Here is a 16,667-nt window from a genome sequence, read left to right as displayed (position 1 = left end):
TGGGATGGCTGGGGTGTCCCTCATGGGCTTGGCCTCAGTCATGAACTGGCCTTGGACACCTCCTGTGATGGCATGGATACTCCACTCCTTAGGCACCCTTTACTGTTGAATGTGTTCTAGTCGCTAAAAACAAGCTCAGCTATGACACACGCACACTGAGCCAAGTTCCCACTAGAAACCCCTCAAGTCTGGTCCTGTAAATGCCAGCACCTGGCATATCTGTTTCCCATTCAGTACATGCCCACACATGCATACAGCAGGAGTGAGTTCACACCCTACAACCTGCCCTGGTCTGGGCACTTCCTCTGCAGGGGCCACACTGGAAATCCCTGGTGGAGGGCATCCATGAAATTGCTGAGAATGTCAGTGGAGCAGTCAGGACCCTGGGGTGACTATCTTTTGGGGAGCAAAGGGCAGACACGCCTCACCAGGGAGGCCGTGAGTGCCTGGGTTTATTGTCCTATTTTATTACAGTCTAGAAAATCATGTGCTGCTTTTTCCTGTGAAGGAGTCCACATGTGGCACTGGAGTAGGGTTTAACACCTTTAATTGTTTAATTTTCAAAGCCACCATCTGGCAAGTGGTGAATAACATACAGGCACACCTTGTTCTGGGCACCCTCTTATTCTGTTGCACTTTACAGATATGCTGTTTACAAATTAAAGGTCTGGGGCTACCCTATGTTGAGCACACCTATTGGTGCCATGTTTCTATCAGCATGCACTCACATCATGTCTCTGTGCCACATTTTGGTAATTCTCGCAACGTTTCAGACTTTTTCATGACTGTCATATTTGTTACGGTGACCTGTGGTCAGTGACACTGACCCGCTGAAAGCTTGGGTGATGTTCAGCATTTTTAGTGGTGAAGTTTATTTTTAAATTTTTTTTAAGATTTTATTTATGCATGAGAGACACACAGAGAGAGGCAGAGACACAGGCAGAGGGAGAAGCAGGCTCCATGCAGGGAGCCCGATGTGGGACTCGATCCCCGAACTCCGGGATCATACCCCCTGAGCCAAAGGCAGACACTCAACTGCTGAGCCACCCAGGTGAATTATTTAATGAAGGCATGTAGGTTGTGTTTAGAAACAATGCAATTGCATGCTTATGAGACTATAGTTCAGTATAAATATAACTTTTACATATACTGGAAGACAGAAAATTCACTTGATTCACTTTATTGTGTTCTGGAACCGAATCCACAGTGTCACCGAGTATGCCTATACATTTTTCGGATTGAAGTGCCTTACCCTATATCCTCTTGTAGTCCACAGGGGTGAGTGGCAGTAGCTCTCCCTCAGACCGAGAGACCCACCTGCAGAAAGGGCCACCACCTCCACCACCTCCCAGGTGAGGCTTTGCGTGGTCAGGCAGGCAGTGGAGAGACCACTCACAGCCCAGGACCACTCCCTGCCTTACCAGGGCTGCCCCAACCCAAGGCCCTGGTCAGAATCCCCAAGGGGTCCCCTCTATCTGGCTCTTGGGAATCTGAATGCTGAGAAACACGCTTCAATGTGTATTCAGTCATCAAACACTCACTGGCGACATGAAGTTCTGTCCCAGGAGGTGTTCATGTGCTGTTGCTGTGTCCTCACCTCACTCTGGGAAGCCAGGAAGCGGCCACCTGATCTGAAGTTAGAAGAGGCAGAGCCGTGAGTGTTGGGTCAAGCCTGTGAAGTAGGATGCCATTCTCAGCCTGGCCTGCTAGTCCTGCCAAGCCCCGAGCTATGGGGTCTAGAAACTCACAGCCATCTCCCCCGCAGGGTCAGCAGCCTGAATGCTGTGTGGACATGCTGGCCACTAACACTACCTGCCAGGGCACAGGCCTGTGTGGTCCAGGTAAGCTGCTTGGCACAAGCTGACCTTGATGAGCTTTGGAGGTGACAGCAGTGGTCACCATGCCTGCTATGAGCCAACGGGCACCCAGGCCCCTCAGGAAGGACACTGGACATGCCTGGGAGCCGGGGTGAGGGGCGGAAGATTGGTCAGAGGCAGCGGGAAGGTGACAGGATCCCATCGGAGCCCCACTTCTGGCCGGCGGGTGGTGGCAGGACCCCATGAGGGGCCTGGCTCTGGGCAGTGGGAAGTGTGGGGGAGGTGAGACTCTGCTTGTCCCTCTTAGGGTCCCTGGTAGGGCCATTAAGAGGGGGACGAGCCCCCAGACTGATTTAACATAAGCTTCACGTGACACGCCCCCCCCCCCCCCCCCGAGGAATCTGAGATCCAGAGGAGGGGCACAACAAGCCTGTGTGCTCACCTGCAGGCTGAGCAGGGAGAGGGGACTGCAGGAGGGCGGTGGCATGCTGGCTGCAGGCAGATGGGGACGCCCGACTCTCCGTCTCTGGCAGTGAGTGTATGTATATCTTTCCTCCCACTGCATGGGCGTCCTCCACGGAGTCCTGTCTCCTGCTTCTCGGGAGAAAAAGGGAGGTCAGAGCCCTTGGCTGAAAATATTTTTGCGTGTGAAAGAGGCATATTCTGGTTTCCCTCAGTTCCATTTGCAACTTTATCTTCAGAAAGTTTCACACATTAAAAGCCAAGTTGGTAGCTGCAGAGAGAATTGGATTGGAATTTGTGAGATAAGAGAGCAGCAAAGGGGTGGAAAAGGTGTAGATGGAACCAGAAGAAAAGCAGGGATGTGAGCACGCCGTCGCATGCCTTGCTGATGGGCCCGAGCCTGGCGGTGCTCAGGCCCGTGAAGCTGATGCGCTGGTGTCAGGAGCTGGCGTGCAGGCAGGCCTCCTCCAGTGTTAAGTCTCTGTGTGGTGCGAGTAATCAGGTCCTTGATAAGAAGCGTTTCTATGGAAATAAAAACAAATGTCAGCAGTTGGAGCAAATCATAAGTCTAATTTTTGAGTCTAGAGGGCAGTCAGCTCAGTATACTTCTAGATGTTGGACTCAAAGCCAATTTAGGTGGAGTGAGAGTGTCTGAGGAATCCCGGGGTTGCCCTGTCCCTGGTGAGGCCAGGGGGTGCTTCTTGTGAACTTTCTGAGTGGCCCATACAGCAGCAGGCATGAGGCCTCAGTTCGCAGGGCTCTGGGGGAAAGGGCAGCTTTCTTTCATCGTGATTCCCAGTCAGAAGGGTGGGAGGAAGGTGGGAGTGTTAGTTTGGAGAGTTGTAGCCAAACATTGGAAGGGAGACTGGAGGGATGCAGGAGCCAGTGCAGCTTACAGGCAGGTAACAGAATGTCAGACACGACAAGCAGGAGTCTGATACCCACACAGATGCGTCACAGACACAGTCACCCCCACTTCTACCAAAGATAATCATAGTGAGACACGAATTTGCTTTTAAAATAAGTCTAGCCTCATTAAACATGGCCTGATCATCTACATAAGTGCAGCAAGACTAGTGATTGACCACGTAAGACTCTTAAGTCTGCCTTGCTGGACCTTTCCCACAAGGAATCCTCCACTGGACTCCGGGGTTGGGGGACCAAGCCAAGGACTCGCCATCAGACCTCAGCCACAACACCCATAGATTTGGGTGAATTCCTCTCTTCTCAAAGTCAAATATCCTGTTTCCTGGACTTGCCCAGAAGTGACCTTCCTTACTCACCTGTAAGGCTGGGAAGCCAGTAAGCCAGATATCAGGTGGTTTTTCAAAGGGGCTTCATTGGCTTCATCAAGTCACCCTTAGCTCCTTAGTCTTCCTGGTCACCAGTCCTGGCTCTCTAGCTGTTCCTTGTCCCTGCACACAGCAGCCCAGCCAGGGCCTCCTCGAGGCCGTCAGCCCCGGGTAGCGTTGCCCAGTTACTCAAAGCCACTCAGAGGGGTGCTTTTCAGGAGATCTGCTGCCCTGGTGCCAGGTTTGTGCCAGGCTCCTGTTCCCAGGTCCCTGGTGCAGTGCTAGGCCTGTCTGCCCACAGCATCGCAATCTTCAGGCTCTGCCATCCGCTGGTTGTCCCTGCAGAAAGGTCTTCTCACCACGACACATTGTGAGTAGATTAAACATCAGTAAAATTCATTATGAAGGACATGTGGTCTGTGGCATGTCCCTGGATGCTGCCCCCAGCACCAGCACTAGCATTCAGGGGCAGCTCAGTACTGGTACTCAGTATCAGACAAGCACGTATTTGCAGCCTCTGTGCCAAATGTTGGGATATTAAAAAATAAAGGTATGAGTCACAGTTCCTGCCCTTAAGGGGTGCCCTAGCTAGTTGGCAAAGTGGACTATCTGTTAACCGCTGGTTGGGGGGAGGCCAGGGCTGCTGGTGGCAGCAGCCATCTGGGACCTCCCCAGGGCAAGGGGCAACAGAAGGGCAGGGGTCACACCTGGGCTGCAGACGGTGCCACCGATGGGGGTGAGCCTGGTCCCTTGTGGCACCTGTGGAGGTGGGCTGACATCCGTGGTCCAGCTGCCAGGGTCCTCTCTAGAGCATAAGGCCACTGCATGGCACCTGCCTGTCTCAGATTCCCAGTTTCTCTGGAGTGTTTTACAAGATGTCCAAGGAAAGGAGCCTACAGGAGCCCCTGGGTGAGAGCTTGGTGTGGCTCCAGTCAAGCTTGCATCTTTTTCTGAAATCAAATGTGCCATTCCACCCAGACTTCCAGAACAAGCCCATTAGCATTCCTAATGAACTGTCCTATCACAAACTCAATGCAGAAAAGCTCCCTGGAGGCATGTACTGGTGTGGGTGGCGTGGTGCTGAGTCTCTGTCTCCTGCACAGGCTGCTACGGACACCAGAATGAGGACGGCAGTGTCAGCTGCGTCCGCTGCACGAACAGCACCTACGGCTCTGCCTGCAGTGGCCGCCCTGCTGCACCCCCAGCCAGGCCCACATGGCCTGCTTCCCATCGAGGGGCTGCATCTCCAAGTTCTGGAGGAACGGGTGGGTGTCACCCTATTTGTCCCCACACCCTGGACCACTGTCCGCCGAGGGAACACCCCCACCCCACCCTGCCCGCCCGGTCCCCTCTCCCTGAGTCTTCTTGTCCCTGCAGGACAGCCATAGGGTGAGGGCAGCTCCATCTCCATGGCCACTTCCCTTCCTGGCCTCTGGTCTGTGATTCCCCTCTAGGCTGTGTCTTTTGCTCCCTGGGGGTCCTCAGTGGGGTCCCCTGCATGGTCCACATCTGCCCATGGCTCTGGGCTGCCTGGGGAGCTGGCAACACTGACAGCTCTGCTTCCCCACAGTCGCTGGCTGGGGCGCACAGTTCCCGATGAACAGGAGTGCAGGGACGCCCGGACAGCCGAATCTTGGTAAGTCCCTGGCTCAGCAGATCAGAGCAGGACCTCTGCCCAGGTCCTGGTGGAGGAAGGGGTCATTATCTCTGGCATTCCGTGCACTTGACCACCTACGCTGGCCTCAGCAGGGCCACAGCCACGGCCAAGTTCACACTGCACTCCAGGCAGGAGATCTATGGACAGGAACTCAGCCTGACCACAGAGAAGGGCTGGGGTCACTAGGCATGGGCAGGCAGCCCTGGCCCTCACACATCCCCCTTTGCCTCAATCCTGGCCCACCCAGCCCCTCAGTCCATGGGAACCCAGGATGTGCATGTGGTTCTCTGGAGATGGGAGGGCACCCTGAGGTCCCCCTGCCCCCCTCCCCTGCGGCTCTTCTGAGGATATGGCACTCATCCTGCATGCACTGCGTGCCAGGCACACAACCTGGTGCTCAGGGGCAGACATGGGACCCTCCTATCTGAGATGCAGCCTACCCAGCCACCGGGGCATGACCCTGCCATGGGGGCCACTGTGGTCAGGGAGCAGGACCCGCCCCAGGAGGGGTCACCTCCTCTTCTCAGATGACCAGGTTGTGATGGGGGCAGAGGGCGTGTTGGACCCAGACTGAGGGCTCTGGCTTTCTGCACAAGTTTCAGGCCCAGCAGCCAGGGCCTCACACTGGCTGGTCACCAGAGCAGCAATTCTAGGGTGGGGTCAGCACAGATGGCCATGACCTCCTGGGACACTGTGCTGGGTCTGGCAGTGAGGGTACCAACAGAGGAACACCAGCAGGGCTCTAGAGCCTGTTTTCATTGCAGCAAATTTGGGGCAGGACACGGCAAATTAGCTAGAATTCACTACCTCCCAGGTTCCAGCATAGCTGTGGCCACACCTCATGCCTGGGTTTCAAGATCAGAAAGTCACCTCCCCATAGACATTGAAGAGCACTTTCCCCACAACTACCACCCAGAGGCCCCTGCCAGGGGCCCACCAGCCCATCCTGACCCTGTGTAGGTAAAGATGGCCATCTGGGGACGAGGAACAAGCTCCCAGGAGGCAAGGGTGTAGGGGGAACCCCTGCCTCTGCCCTGAAGGCTTTGATCTGGCAGCCGGAGATATGTGGCACCCTACAGTGTGCGCTGGGTCTTCAGGAAGGAGCTGGGGACCCCAGGCCTGGAATCCCTGCTGCGCTCAGTGTTCCACCTCCCTGTAGCCCCATAGCTGGGTGTGTGGGTCTCTGTGTGGGACCCTGTGAGGGTTCAGGTGTGCATGGGAATCCTGGAGACCCCTGTCCAATGCAGCCCGCCCAGGCCAGTCACTGGCAGCCTTTCCTTTTGCTCACAGGGAGCCCTCAGGTGGCAGCCTCTCTCTTCCTGGGGACCCTCTTCATCAGCTCTGGCCTCATCCTGTCGGTGGCTGGGTTCTTCTACCTGAAGCGTACCAGTAAACTCCCCAAGGTCTTCTACGGGAGAAACAAAGGTATTCCCTCTTGCCATGCTAGGACCAGAGCGCATGCCCACTTACTGCCTGGGGGACGCAGGGAAGGGGTGTCAGCCCTAAGGACTCCTCACAAAACAATAAGAAGGGGACTTGGTTGTCATGTGGTTCTTTTGTCAGAATAAGAGGGGCAGCCTCGTCCTGGGGAGGCTTCTCTTGGATTCTGTGGGGCCCTCAAAGGAAAGGTATTGGCATGACCCCACCTCAGGGCATTATGGCGGGGTTGCTGATCCCTGGTCTTGGGTCCACCTGCCCGCAGCTCCCCCAGCCAGCTGTGTCCTCTCCCTATCCTGCGCCCTGGGAATGGGGTGGGGAGGCTCGTGCAGAGACTGGGGGGCCCCACACTGCCCCAGCTTGCCCTGGGACTGGACACCAGACCTGCCTCCCTCTGGAAGAGTCAGGTGTCACTCCTGCTATGCCTTCAGGTGTGCAAGGCAAATGGCCCGGCCAACAGATCTGACCCTTCAGGGGATAGTGCCAGTGGGTGATTAGCCAGGGTCTCCTCACCCAGCCTCCGTGAGACCCAGTGCTGGGTGCCTCAGTGGGGCTGTTGCAGCTCCCAGGTCCTGAGAGTCAGGGGCTGGGCCCCCATGCCAGTTGTGTGGGCACTCCTGCTCTGCAGCCATGGTCAGAGAGGTCTTGGAGTGGCTGCAGTGGCTGGGGCAGGCCCACTCCATGTCTCTCCTCCCTACCACCCCCAGGCGGGGCTTGGTCAGCCTAGGTGGCCACCAGGAGTGCAGGGGTGCATAGCAGCCTCCCCGTGGAGGTGCGCAGGGTGGCACGGCGGTGGTCTCCTTGAGGTGGGGGTGGTACCCTCTCTTTACCTGCTGGTACCTTCTGAGGGCTGGGTAGAGGGTACCGCTACCGCTATGCTGGTAGAGGTACCGCTCTGCCAAGAGGGCCTGTGAGGGAAGCTTTCTCAGGGTTCTTGGGGGGTCCTCACCCCAAATGCAGGGGGGAAATGCGGCTGGACAGGCACCCCGGGCACTGCTGGGTGGGCATGTGAAGTCAGGGGAAGAGCCTCTGCAGCCCTGTGGACCCCCTCCCCAGGCAAGAGGCCCCAGTCCTGGGTGAGACCCCTGTGCGACCTCCCGGTGACACCCATGTTTGCCCACAGCCCCTGCTCTGCAGCCTGGCGAAGCCGTAAGTAACCTGGAAGGATGGGCCCAGTGCCCCACGCCGCGGGCCTCTGCTGGGGGCCGCCCACTCTTCTCACTGTGCCTTTTCTCCTTTTCAAGGCCGCCATGATCCCCCCGCCACAGCCCTCAGGTATGTCAGTCCTCATCTCAGGGTGAAAATGTCAACATTCTCCTGCTTGTGGGATCGGCCCATCTCCGGGGACACCACAGGGCTGAGCTCTGCAGGCACCCGGCCCTGCTGCTCTTGGGACTCGGGCCAGGTCTCCCTGCAATCCATGGCTCTCCTGCCTCTTCTTTTTTATTCCTTTTTATTCTTGACATGTTGAGTCTGTCGGGAGAGGAGATTCCCCAGCACAGGGCCTGAGGCCACCCCTGAAGCCTTCGCTTAGCCATCACCAAGTCCCAGCTCAGCCTGGGTGGTGGGTGCAGAGGGCGGGCTGGTCTGGGTGTCAGGCCCTCCCCCGCCCCTCTGGAGGGGCTGGCAGTGCAGTGTTACTGGGCCAGGTGCCCCACCTTGGACGATTCCAGGTGTAGGCACACATTCAACCCCGTTTAGATGACAGTATGAGTACAGAGAGGTTAGGTGACTGGCCCGTGGTCACACAGCTACAGGCCATGAGTGGGAGTCTCCTGGCCTTCCCCGTCAGTGCAACAGTCTGCAGTGTGGACAAGGCGGGCTGTGCTGTGTTCTGGGGAGTACTTGTCTCTGCTTTCTCTAAGGGGACACCATATGCACACGCATCTTACATCTCTCTGTGTTATTCTCCTGGAGCCATGTGACCAATAACCACAGACGGGGGGCTTGAAATCACAGAAATGTATTCTCTCACAGTCCAGGAGGTACAAGTCAGAGATGCAGGTGGGGGCGGGGGACACTCTCTCCCATCTCTAGGGGACGCCCCCTCCTGCCCTTCCAGCCTCCCTGGGCTGTGGCCACACCAGCCCCTGCTCCCATCTTCACGTGGTTTCTCCCGGGTCTCCTCTCTCTTTCTCCCTCTTGTAAGAATGTAGGGCCTCCAGCTAATCCAGGAGGATCTCCCTTCAAGATCCTTGACCACATCAGCAAATACCCTTTTTCCAAGTAAGGTCGCACCTGCAGGTTCTGGGGCTTCGGACGTGGGCCCTGCTGTACCTCATGGGCCCTCTGTGTCTCAGGAGAGCAGGGCCCTTGCCCAGGCCGAGGGGCTTGAGGAGCAGGGGCACTGAGTGTCTGTGATGAGTGGGGCGGGTATCCGACTCTCGTCAGCAGCAGCAGCTCCGCACATGGGCCGGGGCTCCCTGCTCGGCTGCTCCCCACCCATGCCAGGAGCTCTAGGGCCACCCTCCCTGTCTTAGGCCCTGCTCTGACCCTGCCTGTCTCTGACCCTGTTTCAGTGCGGAAGCCGCGCTATGTGAGGCGCGAGCGGCCCTTGGACAGGGACGTGGGCCCCGCAGCCATCTCCTCGGTGGAGGCCCGGGTTAGCAACGTCTGACCCAGGGCCCCCCCACCGCTCCGCACACCGCCTTGGAGAGGACCCAGCGCACAAGGGGCAGGTGCTGCCCAGCAAGGCCTCAGGACGGGTGTGGGCGCGGCCCCTGGCTCAGCATGGCGGTGTCCCAGCAAGGGACGCTGGGCGGGAAGCTGCCCGAAGGAGCTCCTGCCCCCTAACAGCTGCACGGCCTGAGGGGCTGGGAGCCATGGCCAGAGCGTGGCCAGATGGGGCCTGGGCCCCTGTGGAGAGACTGCTGGGTGGCACCATGTCTGGCCAAGCAGGGGGCTCAGCTACTCCCCTCGTGGAGCCCATGGTGGGCAGACACCCCCAGCACCACAGGGCCTCCCGCATCCCCTCGAACGTGCCCGGACAAGGGGAGGTGAGGGATGAGAACTGGCCACTCCAAGGTGGAGGCGCCCACGGGGCTGTCCCATAGCCACGACCCCCTGACCCCCCCAAGCCCAAGACCACACATTTCCCGGAGCAGCAGAGGCATTTCCTGTTTCTTCCCAACTTCTGTCAGTTTTAAGCAGAACACTGCTCTCCCCGTCATCTCTGCCTCGACCTGCTCCCACACTGGGCCCTGTCCCCCAGGAACGGACATGGACCCGAAGTGATGGGAGACCAAGGCCAGGCCCCCAGAGGGACATGTCCACCTAGGGCCATGTGTACCAGGACCACTGCCTGGGGAGCCTGGGTCGATGACCCCGGGGAGGGCTGTGCTGACCAGTGGTCCCGGACCCCCTGCCCTGGGTCTGAGACGCGTTTCTGGCACTGGCTGGTTCCCGAGGAGAAAGCAGCAGTCATGGCAGCTCTCACGCACTGGGCTGGGCCCTGACCTCCCCAGATTCCATCAGGGCTGCTACCTCCTCCTGCACCGTGATGCCCGCCCGAGCATGGACAGGTTGCAGATACTTGAACCCACGACGGGCCCAGCAGCTGACAGGGGCACACCAGCTTTAATCAGTGTCAATAAACACTTCAGGGCTTCCCTCCACCGTTCTTTCTGCTCGGTCTGTTTCTCAGTCAGGGGGCCATTGGCCAGGCTGACAGGACCTCTCTCACTTCACCAGGAACGGGGCCTCGTGGGCACTGCCGCTCATTCCTCTGTTCCCCAGCTCCCACCCCCACCCCCCGTCTGAGGAGAAGGGGACCCAGGTGGAGGTTGAGACCAAGATCAGCCCCCACCCCCCGGCCAGCTTCAGGGACCACAGCGGGTGCCGCCACGGTCTGGGCCGCTCTGTACCAATCTGGGGGCTGGGGCTGGGAGCCAGGGGAGAATGTGCAGGACCCTCCAGATCCCCCTGGTTTCTGAGCACGGGGGAGCCTGTCCCATCCTGTGGACCCTTGGGGAGGGAGGGGACTCCCTTGTCCTGTTCCCACTTAGCCCCAAGCCTGGCCGCCAATCTGGGGACAAAACAGGAAATGCAGAGCCATGTGACCAGGAGAGCAGGTCCAGCCAGTCAAGCCCTGGCTGGGCCCCCACCTCCTTGTCCATCTCCCACCCTGGGTACAGATTGGAAGCCTGGGCTGAGGCCAACATCTCCATGTCCCTTCCCCAAACCCCCCTGTGCCAGCCTCAGCTTTGTCCCACCCTTGGCAGCAAAGACAACTCTGAATTCGACCTTGCAGCCCCCTCTGGCTCCCATGCTCGAGATGTGCTTCTCCCGACCTTCAAGGCCTCGATGGCCTGGTGTTTGGGGCCCCCAGCCTGCCAGCCTCCCTGTGCCACTGGGCATCCCCTGGGCCTGGGTGTCACTGTCCTTGAGGCCCCCAAATAGTGGGGAGTAAGGTCACTGGACTTAGCAGCCTTGTGACCCAGACAGGTATTCAGTCGAGAAAGCACATGAGTGGGTGCAGTGGGGCACAGGGGAACCTGAGCCCGGTGTGGGGCAGCTGATAGGGTCAGGGCATCTGCAGGGGCACCCTGATTGGCTGCTCCTTCCATCCTGTGCTCCATTCTCTGCCAGTCCTTATCTGGACTCTAGCCCTCACGTATGAGGCCAAAATGAGGCCTATTTATGGGGTCATTGGCTTAGGCCAGAGTAGGCTGGTGGGCACCTGTCCCCTTCTGACCCCCCACCACATCAGCTGCTGTGGGGCCCCTCACACCCTAGGAAGTGAATGTGGTATGGGGGGATGGGCAGTTGGCACAGTCCTGGGGTCACAGCTGGCAGCTCGCTCACTCGTTCCCTCAGCACTAGGAGAAGCCCCGAGAGCTGAGAAGTCAGAAGCCAGCAAGAGGAAGGATGACCCAGCATTAGGGGGTGGGTACACGAGGCACCCCACCCCAGGCAGGACCTTGTGAGGCCTGAGGAGGCGATGTGAGCAGAGGTCCCAGCCAGGAGCCTGGGCATGACAGCCTGACAGGGCTGGCCACAGCACGTTGGGGAGGGGCCACCGTTTGACCTTAGGAGACCTAGGCTTAGGAGGGGCACGGGATATCCTGGCAGGGCTGCCTCATGCCATGGGGCCATGCTGAGCCTGTCCAAAGACCATGGCCCCATTTCTGCCCATATTAGAATCACAGCCTGGACGTGTCCCAGAGTCTCCTGTGGCATGTCCCCAGCTGATGGGTGGGGCAGCAGAGCAGCTGACAGATCACCCAGCACTGGGCAAGCATGGGTGGGGGCTCAGCCCTCACACCATTAGGCCTCCTGATGGCCTTTTCACGCAGTGGCCATTCCATGGGTCCTTGGAAGCACTTAGAGTTTGAAGCCATTCTGTCCCAGTCCTGGAGTAGAGGGATCCCCTTGGAGATATAGTCCTCGCACCTGGCCAAGGACAACCTCTATGTCCAGCCCAGAACTCCCAGGTGTCTTGGGGATCAGGGCGCCCACATTTCAGAGCCATGAATGGACAGGGGTGCAGTGCTCACTGGGGACCTCGTCTTGTCCCCAGCCAAGTACCAAGGCTGCGGGGTCACACGCTGAGAGCCATGGCCCCCCTCACACATGTGAATGCACTTGTACCTGAGCAGGCACATTCGTGCTCAAACAGCCAGGTTAACCTGTTCATGTGCACACGCCCATGTACATGGAGAACACTCACAGTCTCTGCGCCTACACAGCACAGGATCTTAGTGCCAGAGGTCTGTACTCTGCTCCCTGGCAGGGAGGCCTGGCCACCGCCCAGATGGCACATTCCTCAGGCCTTCCCTTCGCCTCTGGGCACTGACTTGTCCACTTAGGAGCTCCAGTGACTTCAGGACTTGGTATTCCTAGGAGCCCTCAGGAGGGACAGAAGACACTTCCTGGAGGCAGCATGTGACCCCGAGTCATGGTCCCCTTAGGAACCAGAGCCCCATCATGCACGAGCTGGGCCAGGCGCACACTGAGCCCCCACCTCCTCTCTGAGCAGCCCCCCTGACCAGCACACCTCATCGCATGAGCTGGATCCTCTGGGAGGCTTCCCACTGTCAGAACTGTGGCAACAGGGCTGTGAGGGGCACAGGCTAGACCCCCGTCCCCACCCCAACCCCCACATCCTCCATCCAGACCCCCTCCTTAGCCCAAGCTTTTGCAAGGACCCCACCCTGACTGGCGGAAGCCGTTATCCCTTCTTCAGGAAGATTTCTGGTCCCCTGGCTGTGTTGGGGGCTTCCTTGGGCTTTGGGGCCCTTGCTCCTGTCCCAGCAGCCCCATGGCTAATCTGATCCCTGAGTCCACCCCTTAAGGGTACCCAGCCCTGAACCCTCACCTGATTCCCTGGACCTAGAGGTGGAGGGTTCCCTCGCGTATGTGCACATTGGGGTGCCATGGAGGCAGGCTGGGTGGATGGGGTGGCGGTGACAAGCTAGGCTGAGATTGGGGGTGCTCCTTGGAGGCCCCTCAGAAGGGACGTCCCCCTAAGCAATCAGGTGTACCCAGAGTTAGAGAGTGGATCTGTTTGTGGAATGGCGGCTCCATCACCCTGGGGCTGCCGGGGGGGAGATTTTACCCAGATATCAGCACCCCCAGACCTGCCCAGGCTGCTGAAGCCTCTGCTGACCCCCAGCCTCACCGCAGGCTCTGACCTCTCACCTCTGACTTCCTGCCCTCCACTGCCCAGCCCGCCAGGGCGAGGACAGGAGGCCAACCCCTCCCAGAGGCCCCAGGCCACGCCCCCTGGCCTGCATGACCTCGAGTGTATAAATACACCTGCCAGAAACCACACCCTGAGAACTCACACCTGCTCCGGACTGTGCGCCGCGTCTAGAAGAGCACACGCATCCCCCGAGACCCACTTGCCTGCGACAGAGCGGAGGGCACACCTGCCAGACCAGCACCACCAGGAAGCCCAGCCACTGGCAGTCAGCCCCGTGGAGGGACCCCTGCCTGGTGGAGCACAGGCTGGCCCAGCCCGGAGGACAGGAAGCAGCGCTGCTGGGGCCTCACAGCCTGCTGGTGGCCAGCCAAGAGGATCATGCGCAGGCCTTGCTGACCCCCGGCCACCAGGTAAGGCCAGCTCAGCTGGCACCAGCCCCTCCCTTGTACAGGCTCAGGGGGCGGTACCTCTGGGGAGGGGCTGGGAATCTCAGCGCCAGGAACTGATTACGTGGGGCACGCCGGACAGCCTGTGGTCCCCCCAGACTGTGCCAAGACCGCTGCCTAGCCTGTGGCCACCACTATCCCCAGAGAGTGGTGACATGTCATGTTGCAATGCTGGGAGCACTCGTGACATCACAGCGATGTCACTGTGATTCATGGCGGTCAGAGTCATCACGTAGCAACGCCCAGACCTTCACGACACATCACCACAAAGTCATTCCACCGGCCCACCTGGACTAACAAGCAAGTGAGGGTCAGGGTCACCTCTAGGGGGTCCTTCTGGGCTCCACGGAGTCTGTCCTTCATCTTCCTCACCTGTTCTCCTCTGGGCAGGACCCATGTGGCAGGGCAAGAGGCAGAGCTGAGCAGAGTCCCAGTCAGCAGGTAGGCCCCCAGAGCCTTGCCAGGGAGACAGAGGCAGGGTCTGCTGTGGAAATGGGACTGGGGCAGGAGGACGACAGCCTGTGTGACCCTGCAGGGTGGGGGTTCATCCCAGAGGATGGCTGGGGCTGCTCCACCTCTGCTTCTCAGGTTAAGGGCATCGCTAGGTCCTGGAGGCCAGCAGAAAGCCCTCATCACTAGCTAGACGAGCTGGCCCTACAGGTTTGGGCGAGGCTGGGAAACAAACCGTCCTCAGGACACTGGCCCCCACCCTGCTCAGGCCCTCCTCAACTTCCTGAAGCCTGCAGGCTTACCCTGGCCCCCGGAGTCCTGACCCTCACCCAGCCAGGCTTGGCACTGCCCCCCATACTCCTACCCAAAAACCAGATGTGTACCAATCAGGTGTGCAAGCCGGTGGGATCCATGTTCAAACCCACCTCACCTGACTCCTCCAGTGAGAGCTCAGGTCCTGCTGACCTCTTGGCCAGGAGACCCTGGCTAAGTCACCAACCCTCTCGTGTATCCCATGACCTGGGCCCAGCCTGGCAGATCCCAGACGTCAATAGCCACTATTGTGGGTCATTGTCATCAACTTTATTTCTGTCCAGGCAGCACTGCCAGGTAGGACAGGCCCAGCAGGAGGTGTCCACTGAACGGTCAGCACAACACCCTGTGCACATGGTCTTCATTCTTAGACCCTCTGTGGGCTGGCCAGGCCTCGAGCACCCCCTGATGCTCACCCGTCGTGGAATGTGAGGAGGTGGGGGAGGCAGGATGGTGATTTGAACAGAAAGACCTTGACTCTCGTAGAGAGGGGACTTTCAAAAAATAAATAAATAAATAAATAAATAAATAAAAAAAGAGAGGGGACTTTCTGGAGCTGCCCACAGGTGGGCAGTGTCCTCCCAGAGATTTTGGGGGCTGGTGCTAGGCAAGAGACATGAGGCCAGGGCAGCAGGAAAGGGGCAGCCTGTGATCACACATTGTGTTCTCCGTTTGTCCCACAGCTCAGAGTCGCGTCATTAGGCCAGCAGGTGTGGCACGGCCATGTCAGTCCCCAGTCGGACCAGCCCTACAGCCCCAGCGCCCAGATCCCCCAGCACCCCTGGCTCAGAGAAGGTGGCTTCCCCCCTGGAGTGCTCCATCTGCTTCTCAGGCTATGACAACATCTTCAAGACGCCCAAGGAGCTCTCCTGCACACACGTCTTCTGCCTGGAGTGCCTGGCCCGGCTGGCGGCCGCCCAGCCAACAGGCCGGCCCGGCGGCGAGGCTGTGCCCTGCCCATTCTGCCGGCAGCCCACAGCCGTGCCTGCTGCTGGGGCCCCTGCACTGCGCACCAGCCACCAGCTGCAGGCCAGGATGCCAGCACACCTGCGACGGGAGGAGCCCGTGTGGCTGGAGGGCACCAAGCTGTGCTGCTGCCTGCCACCCTCCGTACCTGGCCTTGGAGAGCCTGGCTTCGTGTGTGTGGATGTGGGCCTGAGCAAGCCTGCGGAGCCCACTGCGCCCACACCCGCCCCAGGCCCTGCCCGCCGCCAGGGCTGCCTGGCCCGCTGCTGGGCACGCTGCAGGGACTGGAGGCGTGTGGCGCTGGTCACGGCTCTGCTGCTCGTGCTCTTCTGCGTGGTGCTCTGGCCAGTGCAGTGCGCGCTCAAGACTGGGAACTTGCACTGCCTCCCCCGGCCCTCCACCACCATCACCACTGCCACTGCCTTCTCTTCCAGGCCCCTGGCTGACAACTAAGGTCAGCCACCTCTGCCCCGGCTCTAGCTGTGGGTCCCTGGCCCACAGCTGGTGTCACAGGTGTGCCAGCCATTGAGAGCCAGTCCCCTGGAGGAACCCCAACATCTCCGAGGACCCCATATCCTATGCAGCTCACCTTCCCCCTACTCTGTGGGGCTGAATCCTGATGGCATGAACTAAAGGGTCCCTGAGACCTCCAAGAATCACAGGCTCCTATGTGTCCACTTTCCGAACCCCCATCGTGGAGATAGCCTTGATGAGGCCGCCTCCCTGTACACTGTGAATGACCTGTGTTAGCAGCCCTTTGCTGAGAAAGGAGAGCACTCACCATCTTTTTTATTCTCACATTTCACCCATGGCTCCTTCCCCAGGCCCCTTCCCCAGGCAGGGCTGGCCCCTTCTGTGGGTGGGTGTGCTAAGGGGGCACAGGGCAGCAGCAGGAGACCCAGTCCCCCACTGCCCACCCCAAACTGTACATTTTTAAATAAAGTATTTTGTATCCACATTTGTTAAGGCATCCTCACCCTGTGTGCTCTCCCTCCCACACCACTGTGCTTTTCCCTCCCCATTTCAGAGAGCTTTGATCCAGAGGACACCCCTGCTAGACTGAAAGCCCTGCAACTCCTAGGGTGGATAGACCCCTAGGTTCTAGGGTGTCCAAGTCCTGCTCCCTCTGGGCTGTGGATAGGCTGGAGCAGCCCTCCCTCTTCCCCCAGAAGTGTGAGGCTCCCC

General features: G+C 59.1%; 2 protein-coding genes across 4 annotated transcripts in view; both read left to right on the top strand.

The window, feature by feature from the left end:
- The window catches only part of C10H1orf159 (chromosome 10 C1orf159 homolog), a 29,531-nt gene extending 16,018 nt beyond the window's left edge, over positions 1-13,513 (top strand). The window contains exons 4-11 of one of the 3 annotated variants that reach the window (XM_041772094.1): positions 1,766-1,841; positions 3,873-3,941; positions 4,675-4,836; positions 5,142-5,207; positions 6,519-6,653; positions 7,789-7,814; positions 7,910-7,940; positions 13,429-13,513. In XM_041772094.1, the coding sequence (XP_041628028.1) occupies positions 1,766-1,841; positions 3,873-3,941; positions 4,675-4,836; positions 5,142-5,207; positions 6,519-6,653; positions 7,789-7,814; positions 7,910-7,940; positions 13,429-13,442 (579 nt within the window). In that variant the 3' untranslated portion in view covers positions 13,443-13,513. Of the gene's footprint in view, positions 1-1,765; positions 1,842-3,872; positions 3,942-4,674; positions 4,837-5,141; positions 5,208-6,518; positions 6,654-7,788; positions 7,815-7,909; positions 7,941-9,184; positions 10,278-13,332 lie in introns of those variants that run through there. The other 2 variants (XM_041772093.1, XM_041772092.1) reach the window with 2 other exon arrangements.
- A 66-nt stretch (positions 13,514-13,579) lies between these two features.
- On the top strand, positions 13,580-16,451 carry RNF223 (ring finger protein 223). The gene is made up of 2 exons (XM_041772095.1): positions 13,580-13,718; positions 15,200-16,451. Exon 2 carries the CDS (start codon positions 15,240-15,242, stop codon positions 15,933-15,935), a length of 696 nt encoding a protein of 231 aa, XP_041628029.1. The 5' UTR covers positions 13,580-13,718; positions 15,200-15,239; the 3' UTR covers positions 15,936-16,451.
- Positions 16,452-16,667: the final 216 nt, after the last annotated feature.

This window comes from Vulpes lagopus, chromosome 10, assembly GCF_018345385.1.
Source record: "Vulpes lagopus strain Blue_001 chromosome 10, ASM1834538v1, whole genome shotgun sequence".
NCBI lineage: Eukaryota > Metazoa > Chordata > Mammalia > Carnivora > Canidae > Vulpes > Vulpes lagopus.
Note: the sequence above shows the minus strand (reverse complement) of the source record. Positions and strands in the feature narration are given on the sequence as shown.